This window comes from Pteropus vampyrus, unplaced genomic scaffold (genome assembly GCF_000151845.1).
Source record: "Pteropus vampyrus isolate Shadow unplaced genomic scaffold, Pvam_2.0 Scaffold18, whole genome shotgun sequence".
NCBI classification, from domain to species: domain Eukaryota; kingdom Metazoa; phylum Chordata; class Mammalia; order Chiroptera; family Pteropodidae; genus Pteropus; species Pteropus vampyrus.
Window position 1 is genome coordinate 5,797,151 of NW_011888799.1, and position 18,371 is coordinate 5,815,521.

The following is an 18,371-nucleotide window of genomic DNA, read 5'->3' on the forward strand; positions in this document are numbered from 1 at the left end:
TGATTATACTAATTTATACAGATAACTCAAAAAATTCCAAAAGAAACCAGGTACCCATCTCATGGTTGTCTTTATTTTTCATCTCCGTTGAATATAAAGGATTTGCACCAGAACAGAAGACTGTCTGATGGGCCCTCTTCCTCGCCTCTGGTCTGGACTGCCCTAGTCTGGATATTTTATTGCCCCTTTGGTTCTGGTACAGTTATCATGGTTATTCTCTGCATAGGTGTTGTTTAGCAGAATGTCCTCTAGGGAGCACCCCATTACTGCCTAAACATTTTTTTTGTCAGAGATCTTTGTGACCCAGCTGCCCTGAAGGTATTAACGGCAGCCCCATGAAGAATATCCTTTTACTGAGCCTTAGGGCTTTTGGAGGGAGTGGAGTCTCTTAGTGCCCTGAAAGCGTGAAATGTTCAAAAGAATAATGTACTTACATACAGAATTCCAGTTTCATTTAACAATTCAAGAATGTTTTGCTAAAGTTGATGAAAGAGGGTGTCGCTTTCTAAATAATCCAGGGTCTTGCTTAAATTATTGTATCTCAAAAAAAGGAATAAACTAGCATTTCATTTCAAGTTTATAAGCCCTTATCAAGGATTTCACAGTTTAAAGTTGTGCATTTGTTATAGGAAAATTAAACATTTGGTTTTTTGTTTTGTTTTTTGTTTGTTTTATAATGCAGAAAAATATGATCCATTATTCATGCACCCTAATCTGTCTTGTGGAACACACACCAGTAGCTGTGGACACATTATGCATGCCCATTGTTGGCAAAGGTAACTTATATTCTTAATATTAGTCAGGAGAAGCTTATCTGAAGACTCAAAATTGAATTTTTATGTAAGGGTAAGGCCATTCTAGAAAAAAAGGATAAGGAATTAAAGATGTTGAAGAAAAAAACTCCATATCACTGCATAATAAATAACAATTAAAATTGATTTACTTTGTCATACATGTAAAGGAGTGGCAGAAATTTCATAGTATATCAAATATATTTTTTTAATGTGGGGATCTATATTGGCTAATAAACTGCATGAAGAAAAAAGACTTTTATAGTGGAATAAACCCGAGAAGAGTAATGTCTTTCAAAGGTGAACAGCTCTTAATTGTTAAGGTGTCAGTACTTGCCTTGTTACTTCCTGAGATTGTCATGGCTCACCTGAGCTAAGCTGGGATGACTTCATACTTATTCTTCTACTTTGGTGCTTTCTGTGCTTCTGTAAAACCAACAAATCGATACTGTAATTCTAGCACTGCACTCATTGAGTTAACATGAACTTCCTCTAGGAAGTAGCCACGAACCCCAGGAAAGTGACCAGACAGCACTGGGACCAAGAAATTTGCTGCTTTATGAATGCTTATTTGCAAGGCCGTCTTTTTGACTCCTGTTTTAAAACTCTCAGAACTCATTTTGATATTTAAGCAACTCAAGTACCAGTGTTAAAAATTCATTTAAAGATTTTAATTTTTGGATTGTTTGTGAAAACATTTTTTATTTATTTTTTTTAATTTTTAATGAGTCTATTGGGGTAACATTGATTAATACAATTATATAATTTTCAAGTGTACATTATAACTTGACATCTATATATTCTATTGTGCGATTACTACCCAAAGTCAAGTTTCCTTCAACTACCATATATTTGATCCCCTTTACCCACTTCACCCTCCCTTTACCCCCTATATTTGACTCCCTTTACCCCGTCTGCCTCCCCCCTCCTCACCCACCCTCTACCCACTGGTAACCACTAGTCCATTGTCCATGTTTCTGAGTCTCTGTTTATCCTGTTCATTTGTTGCTTTTAGGTTTATATCCCACATATAAGTGATATCATGTGATTTTCAACTTCTTCTGTCTGGCTTATTTTGCTTAGCATTATTATCTCGAAGTCCATCCATGTTGTCACAAATGGCAGTATTTCATCTCTTCTTATGGCCGAGTAATATTCCATTGTATATATGTACCACAGCTTCTTTAGCCAGTCATCTATCTTCGGTTGCTTCCATGTCCTGGCCACTGTGAATAATGCTATTATGAACATCGGTGTGCAAATGTCTTTTTGGATATGAGTTTTCAAGTCTTTGGGGTAAATACCCAGTAGAGGGATTGCTTGATCTATGGTAGATCAATTCTTAGTTTTTTGAGGAACCTCCATACTGTTTTCCATAGCGGCTGTACCAGTTTGCAGTCTCACCAGCAGTGTATGAGGGTTCCTTTTTCTCTGCATCCTCTTCAACATTTGTTATTACTTTTCCTGTTGATTATAGCTATTCTAACAGGTGTGAGATGTTATCTCATTGTGGTTTTGATTTGCATTTCCCTAATAGCTAGTGATGTTGAGTATCTTTTCATATATTTGTTGGTTATTTGTGTGTCCTCTAGGGAGAAGTGTCTGTTCAGGTCCTCTGCTCATTTTTTGATTGGATCAGAAAACAAATTATTTAAAATGTTGAAGCTTGTGGTTGTCATTGAAAAAATTACCGTTGTTTTTGATACCTAATGTTCTCTAATTGTAAAGGTATTTTGATTCCGTTCAAGCTAAAGAACAGCGAAGGCAACAGAGATTACGCTTACATACAAGCTATGACGTAGAAAATGGAGAATTCCTGTGTCCCCTTTGTGAATGTTTGAGTAATACTGTTATTCCTCTGCTGTTTCCTCCAAGAAATATTTCTAACAAGTAAGTTTGGCTCATGAAACCTGTACATCACAGTAACAGTTGCCTTTGAAGATAATGAAATAAAACCAGAGAGAGGGGAAATTACTCTGGTTAATTGCATAATATTTTCCAGATATTTTCCAAACTTTACACTTAGTCATTTCTTCTAGCAGACCTGTAAAATACTATTTTGGTTTTTAGAAAGGAATAGGCCAAAATTTAACAGTATTTTGGTCACCCGTAAACACCGTAGAAGATACCAGATTCTTGTATATTCATGAAAATTGTCTTCTTTATTTCTGGGACCGTACTTTAAATATCTCCCTCATACTTTTCCAGAAATGCTCAGTAAATTGATAGGGCCCAATTTTGAAGCTCAAGCTGACTTAATTGAATATTGTAACAATCTAGAATTTTTTTATAAATTACTGGCTGACAGTAGCTTCAGAATTGGGCCAAGGAAATGAAAACTTGTCGGTATGTTTAAAATGGAAAAGTTTTGTCATTTCATAATTTTTAGGGTGTTTCTAATTAATAGGAGTATTGGACATATTCTGCTATTTAAATTTGATATTCATTTCTCAGTTTAGAATTATATCTGCCTTACATGCATAAATAGTAATTTAAGTTTTATGAATATGAATCACCTTAATTTCTGTGCTGCTATTTGAATTCAAAGTAAAGTTAGTTTTTTTCTCTTCAATTTCAGGAGTTCAAACTATGATGCCTTAATTTATGATACCACAAAATGTTCTTAAAATGCTGCTAGATTTGAGTATAAGCTCATGCTTTTTAATCACAAAATAATATGATGCTGACTTAACATCTGCATTTGAACTGATAAGGGTTGTTAAGGGTTCACTGTATAAAAGGAGAAAAAAATACCTTTGTTAGATTTCACTTTTATTTTTCACGACTTTGTATTTTTTCCATGAGAGCCAATTATGAATAGTCATGAAGAACACAGGCTTTGAAGTCTGATATAACTCGGTTTGAATGCAAGATCTGTCCCTTTACCTGGCCTTAGTTAAGTTACATAGCTTTAAACCTCAGTTTCCTCATCTGTAAAATGGGAACAATAATATAACCTATTTCACCTGAATATTTTGAGAATTAAATCTAGTACTGTAAATGCTTTACTAAGTACTTATCTCATAATAAGTACTCAATAAAAGTGGTGCTGTGGTAATTGTGATATTTTATAAATACTAGCAGATTCCAGTACTGAAAAAGTAAAATTTTGACAAAAAGGTTGTTAGCATCATAGTGACAAATAATATATTTTCACTTCCATTGGCAGATATCTATTCTTATCTTTTTTAAAGGCAACAAATTTCCCCATAGCTTTTTAAAAAATATTTAAACTGTGTTTAAAATATTATGCCCATGACCATTTAAGGAATCTTTTTGTATCTTAAACTAAGCAACAACAATATATTAAACACTCTTCATAATCTTTTCTAGCAGGTTAAATTTTTCAGACCAACCAAATCTGACTCAGTGGATTAGAACAATATCTCAGCAAATAAAAGCATTGCAGATTCTTAGGAAAGAAGAAAGTATTCCTAGTAAGTCCTGATAACCTGCTTTCATTTTTCCCTAAAGTCTGAGATTGTTGGAAAATGTTCCAGAAAGAATTGTTTAAGAATATTTAAAAAGCGAAACCTCTCATTTTAAAATGTGACTTATTCTAATTTTCTTTGTCCTAATGAACTAAATTTGACCTGACTGCATTTCTTCTAGTTCCTTGAAAACCCACAGGTTCATGTAATAAATATTCCTCACTTATTTCCCCATGTAATAAATAGTCATGTAATAAATATTCCTCACTTATTTGGGGGAATATAACTGAGTGTTGCAGAACTAGCTTTACTTCTCAGTGGCCTGACTTTATTGTTGCCGTTACCGAGTTGCTTGGCTTCCCAAGTTTCATAGACATGCACTGCACTTAAAACATGGGAAAGCAATGTGAGCTTATTGGTTTTTATAAAAACAAAATAGCATACTCTTCCTTTCCTTCCTTCCTTTGCTATCTTCTAGTGGCTGTTCTATTAGGAAAAGCACAGGTGACTGAAGAAGGTGCCTTGGTCAGTCAGAGCAATAGTATTTCTCATGCTTTAAATGCATATTATGCCCATTTTTATTAACGGGAATTTTTTCTGGGGTTGGTTTTTTTTGTTTGTTTTTTGGGGTTTTTTTTTTTTTTTTTTTGGCCTCTATGAAGAATGAAATTTATGGCTGAAATTCATAGAAATATTGTGAATAATAATATGAAATGCTTGTTTCTATAGATATTGTCTCTTCAAAGAATTCAGAAAATATGGATGAATTGCGGCTCCCTGAAGGATTTAGGCCTGATTTTCATCCTAAGTGAGTATATTATTTTATTCCTTTTAAGTTTGGCCCACTTGAAATGAAAAATTAAATTAGCAGTTAGAATACAATTTGTAAGCTAGGGAGCAAAATATTATAAGACATTGATCTTGAATTCTGAGGTTTAAGCATTACGTGAAGATACATATTGTGGGTATATTGATAAAAACCTAAGGACCATGTGTCATGTTTAACTCTTGCCAGCCTCTCCTAGTCTGTATTGCTGACTCCCTTTATCTGGTTCTCCTTGACAACACCTCATCAGTGCATCTAAATCCAAACTACTCAGCTTCCCCACCAAATCCTGTGCTTTCCTTCTGACTTCCATATTTCTACTTAGGGTCCCACCACCCTCTTAGTAACACAAGGTCAAACCCAGAGTATTTTCACCCTTTTTTATCCCATCACCAATTAGTTATAAAGTATAGCATAGATTCTAGAGCTATACTCCTTGGTCAGTACCCAGCAGCACAGCTTACTAGCTGTACAACTGTGCAAATTGCTTGACCTCTCTGTACCTCAGTTTTCTCATCTGTAAAGTGAGTATACTAATACCTACCTCAAAGGTGTTATGAGGATGAAGTAATATAATACATGTAAAGCCACCTGGAAGTTGTTCCTGGCATATACTAAGTTAACTCAATAAAATAATACTGAAAAAGCTTAAATAGAAAAAAAAATCAGTCCTATGCCTTACACATTCCCCTTCTCTGTCCCTAGTCCTGTCATTTTTATTTCTTCTGCTATTTACTTCTATAATTCTAGTTAAAAGGTTTAGTTGACTGTCTCTTAATTTATTATTTCTAAACAGTAGCTTTCTGTTGACTGGCTGGCAATTTAGGATTTAACTCTTACTTCTACCCTATCTATAGTCACCCAGTAGAGTTCTCTCACAAATTTTGGTTGAATTAGTTAGCAATTCATATTATGTAATTGATTCCACTGATATAAATTGTGTGTTTTAATCCTATTTCTTTTTTTGGTCCAGTTTTGTCTTTCCTGTGGTTAATAATTACCTTGTTTTTTTAATGTACTTGGTTTTCTATGTATGCTATTTTTTTGTTTTCCCTCTAAATGCTGCAGTAAGTCTTTCCGATGCCTAACAATAACTTTTCTAAGTCCTCAAACCCATCAGCTGATCTTCTATCTTAGAACCCTCCCCCGACAGATTCCGTCCTCCCACACCAACCAGGACAGAGCACAGCTATCACCCTGAGACTCCCCCTGGTCGTGTTCCTCATATTCTCCTCTTTCTTAATTTACTCCTTGTTTTTGTACAGATGCATCCTTCATCAAATTCCTAAGAAAGGGTGCCTGGGTGTTAAGTTTTCATGTCTGGAAATACGTTTATTTTATCCATATGCTTGATTGATGATTTGAGTATAGAATTATAGGTTAGAAGTAACTTTTCATCAGTATTTTGAAGGCATTGTTTTACAAACTTTTAACATCTGTTGAGAAATTCACACCATTCTGATTCTTGTTTCTTTGTACTTTTATTACTTCTGGAAATGGTTGGGATCATCTTTTAAGTCCCTAGTGCCTTGCAGTTTCTCTGTGGTATTCTTTGGCATGTGACTCTTTCCTTTATTTTCAGTCTGCTCTTTTAATTTGAAGATTCGTGTCCTATACTCTGAGGATTTTTTATGTTATTTCTTTGTCAATTTTCTCCTCTTGATTTTTCTCTTCTTTGAGGCAGTCCTACTGTTAACTTCCTCTTGGCCCTGTTGGACTGACTGACCTCTAATTTTCTTGTAACTTTTCTGCTTTCTACACTCTTTGCTTTCCCTACATTCTTTTTCTGCTTGTTTTTTTTTTTATCTCCTCGATGTCTAATTCTTTCATTAAATATTTCTTTTCCTTGGGTGACTATCAGGAAGTCTCTAAGAAGCTCATTGAACAGATGGAAGCTGGCTGACCTGAGCCTCACAGTGAGGTCATCAGAACCCCACCCCACCCCACCCCACCCAAGTGTCAGTGTGTAAAGCGGCTTTCTTCTGAGGATCCTCACTAGAGAAACTAAAATCCATTGCAATGGGCGTACATTGCCAATATCCCTCAAGGTGGGGAAAAAAGTCAAGAGTCTCATGGTTCACTATGTAGACTTTCACCTAATACCTTATTTTTAGCCCTGTGCCTCACCCCTGGCAATCCAAGTAGAGCATAACTCCTCTCAGGCAGGGACAGTTTTCATATCCTTAATTCTTTCTTTGCATACAGTTGTCTTTAGGTAGTTTAAGTGGTTCAAGTCCAAATAGCCGTTAAGAAACAACCATTTGATTGATGTGAGCACCTTGTTTTGAGCTAATCCTATACATTTTCACTTCAGGAACCCTTATTCTGATAGCATAAAAGAAATGCTAACAACGTTTGGAACTGCTACTTACAAGGTGGGACTAAAGGTTCATCCCAATGAAGAAGATCCCCGCGTGCCCATAATGTGTTGGGGTAGTTGTGCGTACACCATCCAAAGCATAGGTAAGAGGTTTAAAGTTGTATCTCTAAGTCACAAGCATACATTGACCGGAATTATGTGTAGAAGCCTGTATTTAAATGAGAATTTAAAGTGGGCAACAATATGAAGAAATAGCGTAAGACTTTAAAATGGGAAATATAATATACCAACAGAATATTAGATTGACCCTTTATAGCTTAACTATAGCAACAGAGAATTCATGTTAGTGGTGGTTATAGCTTCTTGTAAGTTGAATGTATTTTTCATTTTTACTTTTCATCCAGAGTTAATTCTTGTGAAATGACTTAAAGATTTCAAAATCTGCCAATATTGTGCTTTCTGCAGAAATAATTTTTTTAACTTTTTGTTGAAATTGTAATAAAATATGCGTAACATTTATTATTTTAACCATTCTTAATCTGCAGAAAGAATCTTAAGTGATGAAGATAAACCGTTGTTTGGTCCTTTGCCTTGCAGACTGGTAAGTTATCAGTTTACTCAATTCAAAGAATGGTGGAATGGAAATTCAGTGTTTCTGCTTTTTTTGAATCTCAAAAACTTTAATTGATTATTTAAGCATAGCTTCACTGTGTTCATAGGAAAACCCATTTTCTGTAATGTTATCAAAGAATGTTTGTAGTCGATAAGTTCTCATTATTTTCCTCTTAAATACACCAGCTCTTTTCATCCAGAGCTCTTGGTTAAAGACATAAAAAGATGGGGGAAAAACTAGAAACAAAGAACTTATTCTTAAATTTTTAAACTATAATTAGAAATATAAAGCAATACACCCTCTACCACGTTTGACTACCTTATTAGCAACATTTAAATAAGCACAAATTAATGTCAAAACAGAGTACATTTAATATCTAGAAAAATGAGAAAGGAATAGGCAGTCAAAGCTCGCTAATTTTAACCGTGTAGCTGGTGTCAGATAGTGTCATACTTACCTGCCGTCCAAGCTTATAATCATAAAATTGAAGAGTAAAATCATGTAATTTTATTCATGTAGAATCACCTGGGGAACTTTTAAAAATGCCTAGATCCTACCACAGGTCATTAATTCAGAATCTCTGGAGATGGGCCCCAGGCTGTAGTGCTTTTTGAAAGCTTTCCAAGAGCCAGGGTTGGAAACCACTGGTGTAAGCGCCTAACCAAGAAACAAAAACCAATTATATGCATATTTCAGAGATATTGCAAGTTTGGTTCTAGACTATTGCAATAAAGCAGGTCACTCGAATTTTTTGGTTTATCAATGCACATGAAGGTTATGTTTACACTAACCGTATTGTAGTCTATTAAGTGTGCAGTAGCATTATGTCTAAAAAAATGTGCATACTTTAATTAAAAAATTAAAAATTGCTAAAAAAATAAAAACTGCTAACCATCATCTGAGCCTTCAGCGAGTTGTAATATTTTTGCTGGCAGAGACTTGACTTGATGTTGATGACTGCTAACTGATCAGGGTGGTGGTTGCAGAAGGTTGGGTAGTTGTAGCAATTTCTTAAAATAATGAAGTTTGCTGCATCAATTAATTCTATTACTTGAACACATATAGGCCATTGTAGAATTATTAATTGGCCTAATTTCGATATTGTTGTGTCTTGGAATATGGAGGCCCAGAAAGAGGAAGAGAAATGGGGAATGGCTGGTCAGTAGAGCAGTCAAAACTTACACAACAGTTCTTTGTATTTTATGGGTGTGATTTGTAGCACCCCAAAACAATACAATAGTGACATCAAAGATCAGTGATCATAGATCACCATAACAAATATAATAACAACGAAAAAGTTTGGAATATCGTGAGAATTACCAAAATGTGACAGAGACATGAAGTGAGCAAATGCTGTTGGAAAAATGGTGCCAATAAACTTGTTCAACATGGCATTGCCACCAACTTTCAATTTGTAAAAAACATGATAACTGAGAAGTACAATAAGATGAAGCACAGTAAAATGTATGCCTGACCTAAAACCTTAAAACTCTTCAAAGAAAACATAGACAGTAAACTCTGACATTGCTTTTAGCAATACTGTTTTGGATATGTCTTCTTGGACAAGGGCAACAAAAGAAATGAATAAATTAGGACTACATCAAGCTAGAGGTTTTTTACAGGGAAAGAAATCATCAACCAAACAAAAAAACAACCTACTAAATAGGAGAAGATATTCGCAAATGATATATGTAAAGGGTTAATATCCAAAATATATAAGGAACTCATACTACTTAACACCCCCCAAAAAAATCCAATTAAAAAATGAGCAAAGGTCCTGAATATACATTTCTCCAAAAAGGACATACAGATGTCCAACAGACATATGAAAAGATCCTCAACATTGTTAATCATCAAGGAAATGCAAATTAAAACCACAATGAGCTATCACGTCACACCTGTTCAGAATGGCCATCATCGATAAATCAACATTCTTATGAGAATGTAGAGAAAAGGAAACCCTCATACGCTGTCGGTAGGATTGCAAATTAGAGCAGCCACTATGGAAAACAGTATGAAGAGTCCTCAAAAAATTAAAAATAGAGCTGTCATATGGTCCAGCAATTCCATTTCTCAGTATTCGAAGAAAGTGAAAACACTAATTCAAAAGATAGATGTACCTCTATGTTCATTGCCACATTACTAGTAATAGGCAAGATATGGAAGCAACTTAGATGTCCATCATTAGATGAGTGGATGAGGAAGATGTGGTGTATATATACAATTGAATATCATTCAGCAGTAAAAAAAGAATGAAATCTTGCCATTTGTGACAACATGAATGGACCTAGATTGTATTTTGTTAAGTGAATAAGCAAATGATTTCATTTATACATAGAATCTTAAAAAAAAAAAAAAAATGAATAAACAAAACAAAATAGAAACAGACTCACAGATACAGAGAACAACCTAATGGTTGCCTGATGGGGGGATGGGCACTTTTTTTAATGCCATTTTTAAAAAATTTCAATAACATTTAGCCTTTAGCAGGGGTTTATTTGAGCATGGAAGAGATGCCACTTTATATGGGAAGGCTCTTTGGACTTCCAAGACTGGGTTAGTCTCTATAAAAATATTTTTTAAAAAAGTATGCCTATAGAGAAAATACAATTCAATGTGATTATTTAACAGCTAGTTAGTTTACTGACTTTTGTTTTCGTTGCAAAACACCTGGAGTCTCAGGACCCTTTTTATGTGAGAAATATAGATCATGTATCAGAGATTCTTGGCTAGGGGTTGTGCATTAGAATCCTCTTTGGAACTTCTATAATATATAGATACCTGGACCACTTTGGACTTACAAAATTGGAACTTCTAGAAATAGATCCTAGTATTAAAACTGGCTTGAATTATATCTTTATGATGAGTCAGCAGAATGGTAGTTCACATTAGTCTTAACTGATATAGGATAGGATAGGTAGGATATGGCCATCTATGTTGACTGTGATATTTTTGCTACAGAAAATAAGAGTTGATAAGTATGTTAATTATTGAAAAGGCAATCACAAATATATAAAACAGAGCTAATTTTGTTTAGTCATTAAGGCAGTTCTTACACATTTTCTTGATTCTATATGCTTCACTTCGCACACAATTGACTCTTCTGCATCTATTTTTGTCTGTTGATATGGTTCTGTATAATCCGTTTACATTGATAAACTTTCTTGTATTAAACCAACCTTGCATTCCTGAAATCCAACTTCATTGTGCAGATTATCCTTTTTATATATCATTATATATGATTTGCTAATATTTTACCTAAGATTTTTATATATGTTCATAAGATAAGTTGGCCTTTTACTTTCTTTTCTTGTAATGTTCTTTTCTGGTGTCAGTATCAAAATTTTGCAGGTCTTTTAAAATGTAGCTTATTTGTTTTAAATTTTTTTAATTTAATTTTTAAAGTATATAGTCATTAGGAGTGAACTTCTATTTTCCTGATCCCCACGCTTCAAACTTATGTATGTATATATCCACTCACCTTTCTCTCCTATATTAGAGGATAAGGGACCTGGGATGAGGTGGCTTATCCTTCCACCTATGCTATCTAAAATGCATCCTCTCTCCATCAGTTATCCTTTCTTTTACCTCCTCCTTTCCTGGCACTTGCCCTGTAGACAAGCGTGCCCCATTATCCTCCTCTTACTATTGACCTCAGTGTTATCTTCCATTCATCTGTGTCCTTAGCTATTTCATTTCTTTTTATGACCAAGCCATTTTAAAGCGTATTTCATTTTATGTATTTCACCATGCAATGAAAAATGTTTAAATGCATATAAAGAAATAGTAGCTGCAGTTTTAAATTTTATTTCATATTGAGAGGAGGAAGAGAAATTTTATACACAGCAAAACTTCCTTAAACAATAGTGTATACCCTGGCTCCAATTTCTTGCTAACCCTTCACTTTTCAAATCCCTACAATTTGGCATCCACCCCTGACATTCTTTCACTCTTTTTTATTTGACAGTTGTTTACTTAATTTTGTTAACTACTTCATTCTGAAACTCATTTTCTGTCTTATTTCTGTGACATTCCAAGTTTTCTCTCTACCTCTCTGGCAGTTCCTCAGTCTGCACCCCCTCCTCCATCCTATAAATGTTTTAAACACCCAGAGTTCAGCCCATGACCTTCAGTCATCTGATACTCTTCCTGGTAGCCCCATTTATGCCTCTTGATTTCAGTTATATCCAAATGATTCCCACCTGTGTATCTCCAAACCGGATTTATTATCTCATTGCCTGCTTTATTTTTTTCACCTAGATCTCCTAAAGGCTCCTCAAATTGAACAATCTAAATAATTTTTCTTCCTATATTGCCTGTTGTCTTAGCTAATATGATCACTGTCCATCCAGGTGACCAAGCTAGAAACTCAGAAGTCCAGTTGGTTGCATCATGGTCTAGATGTTCGGATCCAGTTGGTCAGCAGAGTTTGTTGAATTCCCATCTGCATATTTTTCCTGTTCCTTCCATTCGTACTTCTACTTGTTTGCTTCAACCCCATATAATTTCTTGCCTAGCAGTGTGTACCCTGAATCTCATTCTTTTCTAATGCATTATTAGAGGGGTTCCTCTAGAAGTCACCCTGATCGTATCTTTTAAACTTCTTAGCCTGTTTCTCCATTATCACCTGCCAATCTCCACATCTATGGTTCAGGCTTGCAGAATCATTCCTAATCTCCAATGCTAGTTCCCAGCCCTTTGTCATTGCCAGAGTACCCAAAGGGTAGACTCCTTTTTAAGATTCTCTTCAAGTTTTGCCTTACCTGAGAAACCTCAGATCATGTCCTGTGAGTGAGATATCCCTCATCTGTGTGGTACTGCCTCCTTCAGTTGCTTCCTCCTCGTCCTACCCACTTCCCTTTCCCGCCCCCAGGGGTTGTGAGCTCCTTGAGTGCAGGAGTTGCGGGGTGAGGGGTAAATTATTTTAACATCTTTAAAACCAAGATGTTTTGGTTTTGTGTAGAAGGTCCTCAAAATTTATTGAACCAAAGAACATTACAAAAAAAATTGGAAAATAGAACATTAAGCAGGAAAGGAAAACTCAACTTATTACTCATCTGTCTTTTTTCATTAGCATATTTCTACTTGATTTTAATTTGTATTTATATGTAGTTAGAGTATCTGTTTAAAATAAATACTAAAAAATGTTTCATTAGGAAATAAACATACAACCCCAGGAAGCTCAGAGAGTTCCAAAAAAGATGAACTCAAAGAGGCCCACACCAAGACACATCATAATCAAATTGCCAAAGGTTAAATACAAAGAGAGAATCTTAAAAGCAGCAAGAGAAAAGCAGCTAGTTACTTACAAGGGAGCTCCCATAAGACTGGCAGCTGATTTCTCTAAAGAAACTTTGCAGGACAGAAGGGCTTGGCACAAAATATTCAAAGTGATGAAAACCTAGGATCTGCAACCAAGAATACTTTATCCAGCAAAACTATCATTTAGAGTTGAAGGACAGATAAAGAGCTTCCCAAATAAAAAAAAAATAAAAAAAATAAAAAGCTAAATGAATTCATCTACACCAAGCCAGTACTACAGGAAATGTTGGAGAGACTTCTTTAGGAAGAAAAAAAGTATCAAAAACATGAGTAAAGACTGATAAAACTACATATCTATCAACAAGTACCTCAAATGGAAAAGAATTAAGTGCCCCAACTAAAAGATAGAGTGACTGAATGGATAAGAAAACAAGACCCCTACATATGCTGCCTACAAGAGACTCGCTTCAGATTAAGAGACACACACAAACTAAAAGGAAGAGGATGGAAAAAGATATTGCCTTGATGGACCTAGAGGATATTGTGCTGAATGAAGTCAGAGAAAGACATATACCACATGATTTCACAACAACAACAAAAATGGAGACAAACTCATAGAGAATTTTTGAGGGCTACTAGATGGGAAGGGGGTTGGGGGGAGATGGTGAAAAAAGGCAAAGGGATTAAGAACTACAAATGGATAGTTACAAAATAATCATGGAGGTATAAAGTATAGCATAAGGAAGATAGGCAGCAATGTTGTAATAAATATGTAAGGGGAAAGAAGGGTGGGTACTAGATTTAGTGGGATGACCACTTTATGAGTTACATAGAGTCTAATTACTGTGCTATACAACTGAAACTAATGTATTATTGTATGCTGACTATAATTGAAAAAACTCATTGAATTGTACAATGTAGATACAAACAACTAATTATTATATTTCAGTGAAGCTGAAAAAAAAATACTTCATTACATTCTTGGGAGTCTGTTGTTTGCTGTCTGGATACATGCATACTCCTTTTCTTTTCCGTGGAGAACCAGCAGCATGGTGGCAAGGAGATAGCTTCATTTTATTCGGCAATTAGATATTTCTCATTCCATTCATTCCATGTTAGAGACATGTCATTAAAGATGTCATTGATTCAGTTCCATACCATCTAGAAAGATTTCGATGTGCATCTGGCTTTGCTTCAACTAGCTATGCTTTAAACTAGCATTCCTAAAAGAAGAAAAGTACTTCATATGCATTGGCTTCGTTAATTGTGTCAATCTCTTTGTTTCAGGATGACTGTCTTAGGTCACTAACAAGGTTCGCTGCAGCACACTGGACAGTGGCATTACTCTCAGTGGTGCAGGAACATTTTTGTAGACTTTTTGCATGTGAGTGTTAATACATGTACCATATATGTTATGGTAATTTCTCATCTTCTGTAATTTTGTTTTTAGTGATATAACGTCTCTTCATTATGAGAGAAATATTTTGGTAATACTGTTTTGTCTTATGTACAAGTTCTAGCTTATAAATACATATATATCTTGCATTTTTAATAAATTACTTACATTGGCATATGAAATGTGCTAATGTATTTTTTTTATTTAGCATTGGTGCCTGATGACAATCATGAAGACCTTCCATGCATATTAGATATCGACATGTTTCATTTATTGGTGGGTATCTCGTCATTTGTTTTTGAAATTTTCTTTATTGTATTATAGAACTTTAATATCCTAGACTTGGTGAATGATGTAGAGGCAGACAGGGAAGAGTATCATCTATTACTCTTACCATGTCTCAGTACATTTCTTTTCTGGGGATCCTCAAAAAGAAAATGTTAAGGAATCTAATTGAGAGTCTTGACCTGGGTGTCTAATCCTCTCTTATTTTGCTTTGGGGCTAAAGTCAGTAATTTAACCTCTCTATACTTTTTACCTATAAGAAATAACACTAGTAATGTAAGGGCTACTACTGACCCCTACAGTGCTTTGGGGCACATACAGCCCCTTTGTGTGATTTAGAGAAAGGTATGTCTTCTGTGCAGTCTGGTGCCAGGACACACCACTGGCCAAGCAGTAGGTGGCTGAACTTCAGCCCCACCTCAAAGAGTTCCCTTACTCGGGACACTGAGTGCAGCGCCACGCACAGCAACCCCAGGTGCTATCCCCTTAATCTCTTTGGACATCACATTCTGTAACTTTAAGTTAGTACCTACCTCGTATGATTGTTTCAGAACTCAGTGGGATGATCGATGTAAAGAGTTTAGAGCAGTCCCTAGTAAGTCCCTAGTAAGTTATCCACTGTCACTGTTCCCACCACTCCTGTGAAAACCAACATCGTACAGGCAACAGGCTGACAAGAGAGCTGGTATTTATCATGTGCCCGACTCCTTCCACACACATTCTTGTTTAGTCTTTTCATTCTTACTACTGTGGTATTATAAACACATATATATTATCTCTAGTTTACCAACAGAGAGACAGACTCAAGGTGTTGACTTGTCTAAAAAGCCCATAAGAGAAGCTAGGGTTCCTATCTAGATTTTCGTGGGTCCAAAATCCATGCATTTTCCACTGCTCACTCCCTAGAAAGATTTCAGCTGTTACTAACAATAGACCACATATAAGGGAATTGCTGGGTAAATGAAGTGATAGCACCCATCTAGACTTCATTTAGCCAACCCTAGTGGACTTGCTAACATGTATACCCTTTAAGAACAAAGATTCCTTAAGGGAAGGGGCTGAGCTCCGAGGGGGGTCATATCAAGAAAACAGAAATGTGTTTAGGTGTGAGAGGAAAGGTGATCTGTATGATAACTCTGGATTTGGTATCTAGGTGGGCTTGGTGCTCGCTTTCCCCGCGTTGCAGTGTCAGGATTTTTCAGGAATCAGCCTTGAAACTGGAGACCTTCACATTTTCCATCTGGTTACTATGGCACACATTGTACAGATCTTACTTACCTCGTGTACAGGTAACTCCTTTCTGTCAGCTTCTTGAAGAACTGCTTGAGTTTTCTCAGTTTAAAAACTATTAAAGGAAAAGGTGCTTGGATAAGAATGTAAATTATAATTAGGCTGCCTATTTTTTCTGTTTATCCTCATATGACAAATTTTGAAACACATTCTATTAAAATCCCTTAGCAATGTGAGTGTTTTTACTTATTTTTATTTCATAAGTTTAGTAATATTTGAGTACCATAGACCATATATATAGCTGATTCTGCTCACAGCGTGCTGCCTGGCACCCTGAGTCACCACACTGGACTTCCTCTCCCAAAGCCTGCAGCTCCTTGTTCTGACAGTACTATACTCATACCTTGGAGGTTAAAGTGCCGTGTGTTTTGTGGGGGTCCTTTCATACTATATGCAAGCGTATAAGTATATTTGAGTGCTTAAATGATGTCATCAGTCCATTTAATTGGCAAAATCAAAGTATGAATATTTCCTCTTTCAGAAGAGAATGGCATGGATCAAGAAACTCCTGCTGGTGAAGAAGAATTAGCAGTCCTTGCTTTGTATAAAACACTTCGCCAGTACACAGGAAGGTGGGATCCTAATCTTTACATGATAGGCAGTTCCCCAGTATTAGTAGGTAATAGCATGAAAAAAGAATTCATTTGTTAAATAAGGGAAATTGCTGTCTGTTGACATGTTTTAAAAAGAAGGGAGTATATCTGTACTAACGCGATTAGAAATCTCAGACATGGCAGATATCTAAGAGGAGTAATATGCAGAGATTGCCACATTTATTTGGTCATGGAGCCCTTCTTTTGCTCAGAGGAGAGTGGAGACATGGATCTTACTTTGAAAAGTGCTGTTCTAAAACATGTTATCTCACTGGCAATTTAAATATGCAAATTAAATTGACATAATACATTTTTCAGGCAATTACCAGGACTGGCAGGAATGCAGTGAAATTGTTAGAACTTGATATAGTGTTGGAGTCGTTTTGATTTGGTACAAGTTTCATTTAGCTTTGTCATGATATAAGTCAATAACTATAATGTTTGTTTTTTAACAAAGTTACTCCATTTCTGAGAATCCACACTAACAAAATAATCCAACTTAGAAAAACCTATAGACATAAAAGATGTACACTCTGATATTATTTATATTAGCAAAGAATTTAAAGCACTCTAAATTACAGGGGAATAATTTGGTATTGGTTATGATTGATGTGTTCCAGAATATTACAGTTTCAATAAAAATTATGGTTTATGATGTTCTGAAAAACATGTAAATTTTAAATTCTATCTGTTACAGTTATGACTGTGTAAGATTAGTATGGAAATAGTTTGCCAGAATAATACCTGATAAAAGATTTCTAGAGTAGTGGATGGTTATTTTTTATTTTCCAAATTTTCTTTCTCAATAGTGCTTTTATAAATTTTAATAACAGTATTGGAGGCTACATCACCATTTATACCTGACTTCCTATAATAGTCAGGGCTACCCACTCCTCTCAGGCCTGTATACCATCAATTCCAAGTAGCAGTTGTCTCTGTTTTCACTGTGTGCTATACCTAGAATGACCTTCTCTTACTAGATTTCCCTATTATCATTATTGTCTTTTTAGTGCCTTGAAAGACATACCCTCTGGCTGGCATCTGTGGAGGAATGTCAGAGCTGGAATCATGCCTTTCCTAAAGTGTTCTGCTTTGTTTTTTCATTACTTAAATGGAGTTCCTTCTCCACCTGAAATTCAAGGTAATTTTTAATTTCTTTCAGAAGGAAGGAAGTGTGTATATTCTATTACTCCAACAACGTAGAAGTGATGTGCAAAAAATGAAAACTGATGACTGACTTTCATGATATACACAGTTATTATAGAAGAAAAATTTGCATTTATATGTCTTATACTATTGAATCTCAGAAATGTGGCTTTTGTACATTTACATGTATAAAAATGTACGGTTTTGCTTTCATATGTTAAAATGTTTGATTATTATTCATAAAGTGGGTTCCTCAGATTTTAAAAAGTGAAAACGGACCATTTCAAGTGTATTTTAACTTGTAGTATTAAAGTTCAGAAAATCTATGATTGCACATAAATCTTAATGTAGGAATTAATTTACTGTTTCACAGTTGTTTTCTGTATTCGATTTTGATCCATTTCATAAAAGGTAGACT

General features: G+C 35.2%; 1 protein-coding gene across 3 annotated transcripts in view; it reads left to right on the top strand.

Annotated features, from left to right (window-relative positions):
• The window catches only part of UBR2 (ubiquitin protein ligase E3 component n-recognin 2), a 98,256-nt gene that overhangs the window by 69,622 nt on the left and 10,263 nt on the right, over positions 1-18,371 (top strand). For 2 of the 3 annotated variants that reach the window (XM_011354633.2, XM_011354632.2), the window contains exons 31-41: positions 683-776; positions 2,520-2,681; positions 4,125-4,228; positions 4,952-5,030; positions 7,363-7,511; positions 7,914-7,969; positions 14,531-14,627; positions 14,848-14,915; positions 16,078-16,213; positions 16,696-16,786; positions 17,818-17,948. In XM_011354633.2, the coding sequence (XP_011352935.1) occupies positions 683-776; positions 2,520-2,681; positions 4,125-4,228; positions 4,952-5,030; positions 7,363-7,511; positions 7,914-7,969; positions 14,531-14,627; positions 14,848-14,915; positions 16,078-16,213; positions 16,696-16,786; positions 17,818-17,948 (1,167 nt within the window). The remainder of the gene's footprint in view (positions 1-682; positions 777-2,519; positions 2,682-4,124; positions 4,229-4,951; positions 5,031-7,362; positions 7,512-7,913; positions 7,970-14,530; positions 14,628-14,847; positions 14,916-16,077; positions 16,214-16,695; positions 16,787-17,817; positions 17,949-18,371) is intronic. The other variant, XM_011354634.2, reaches the window with a different exon arrangement.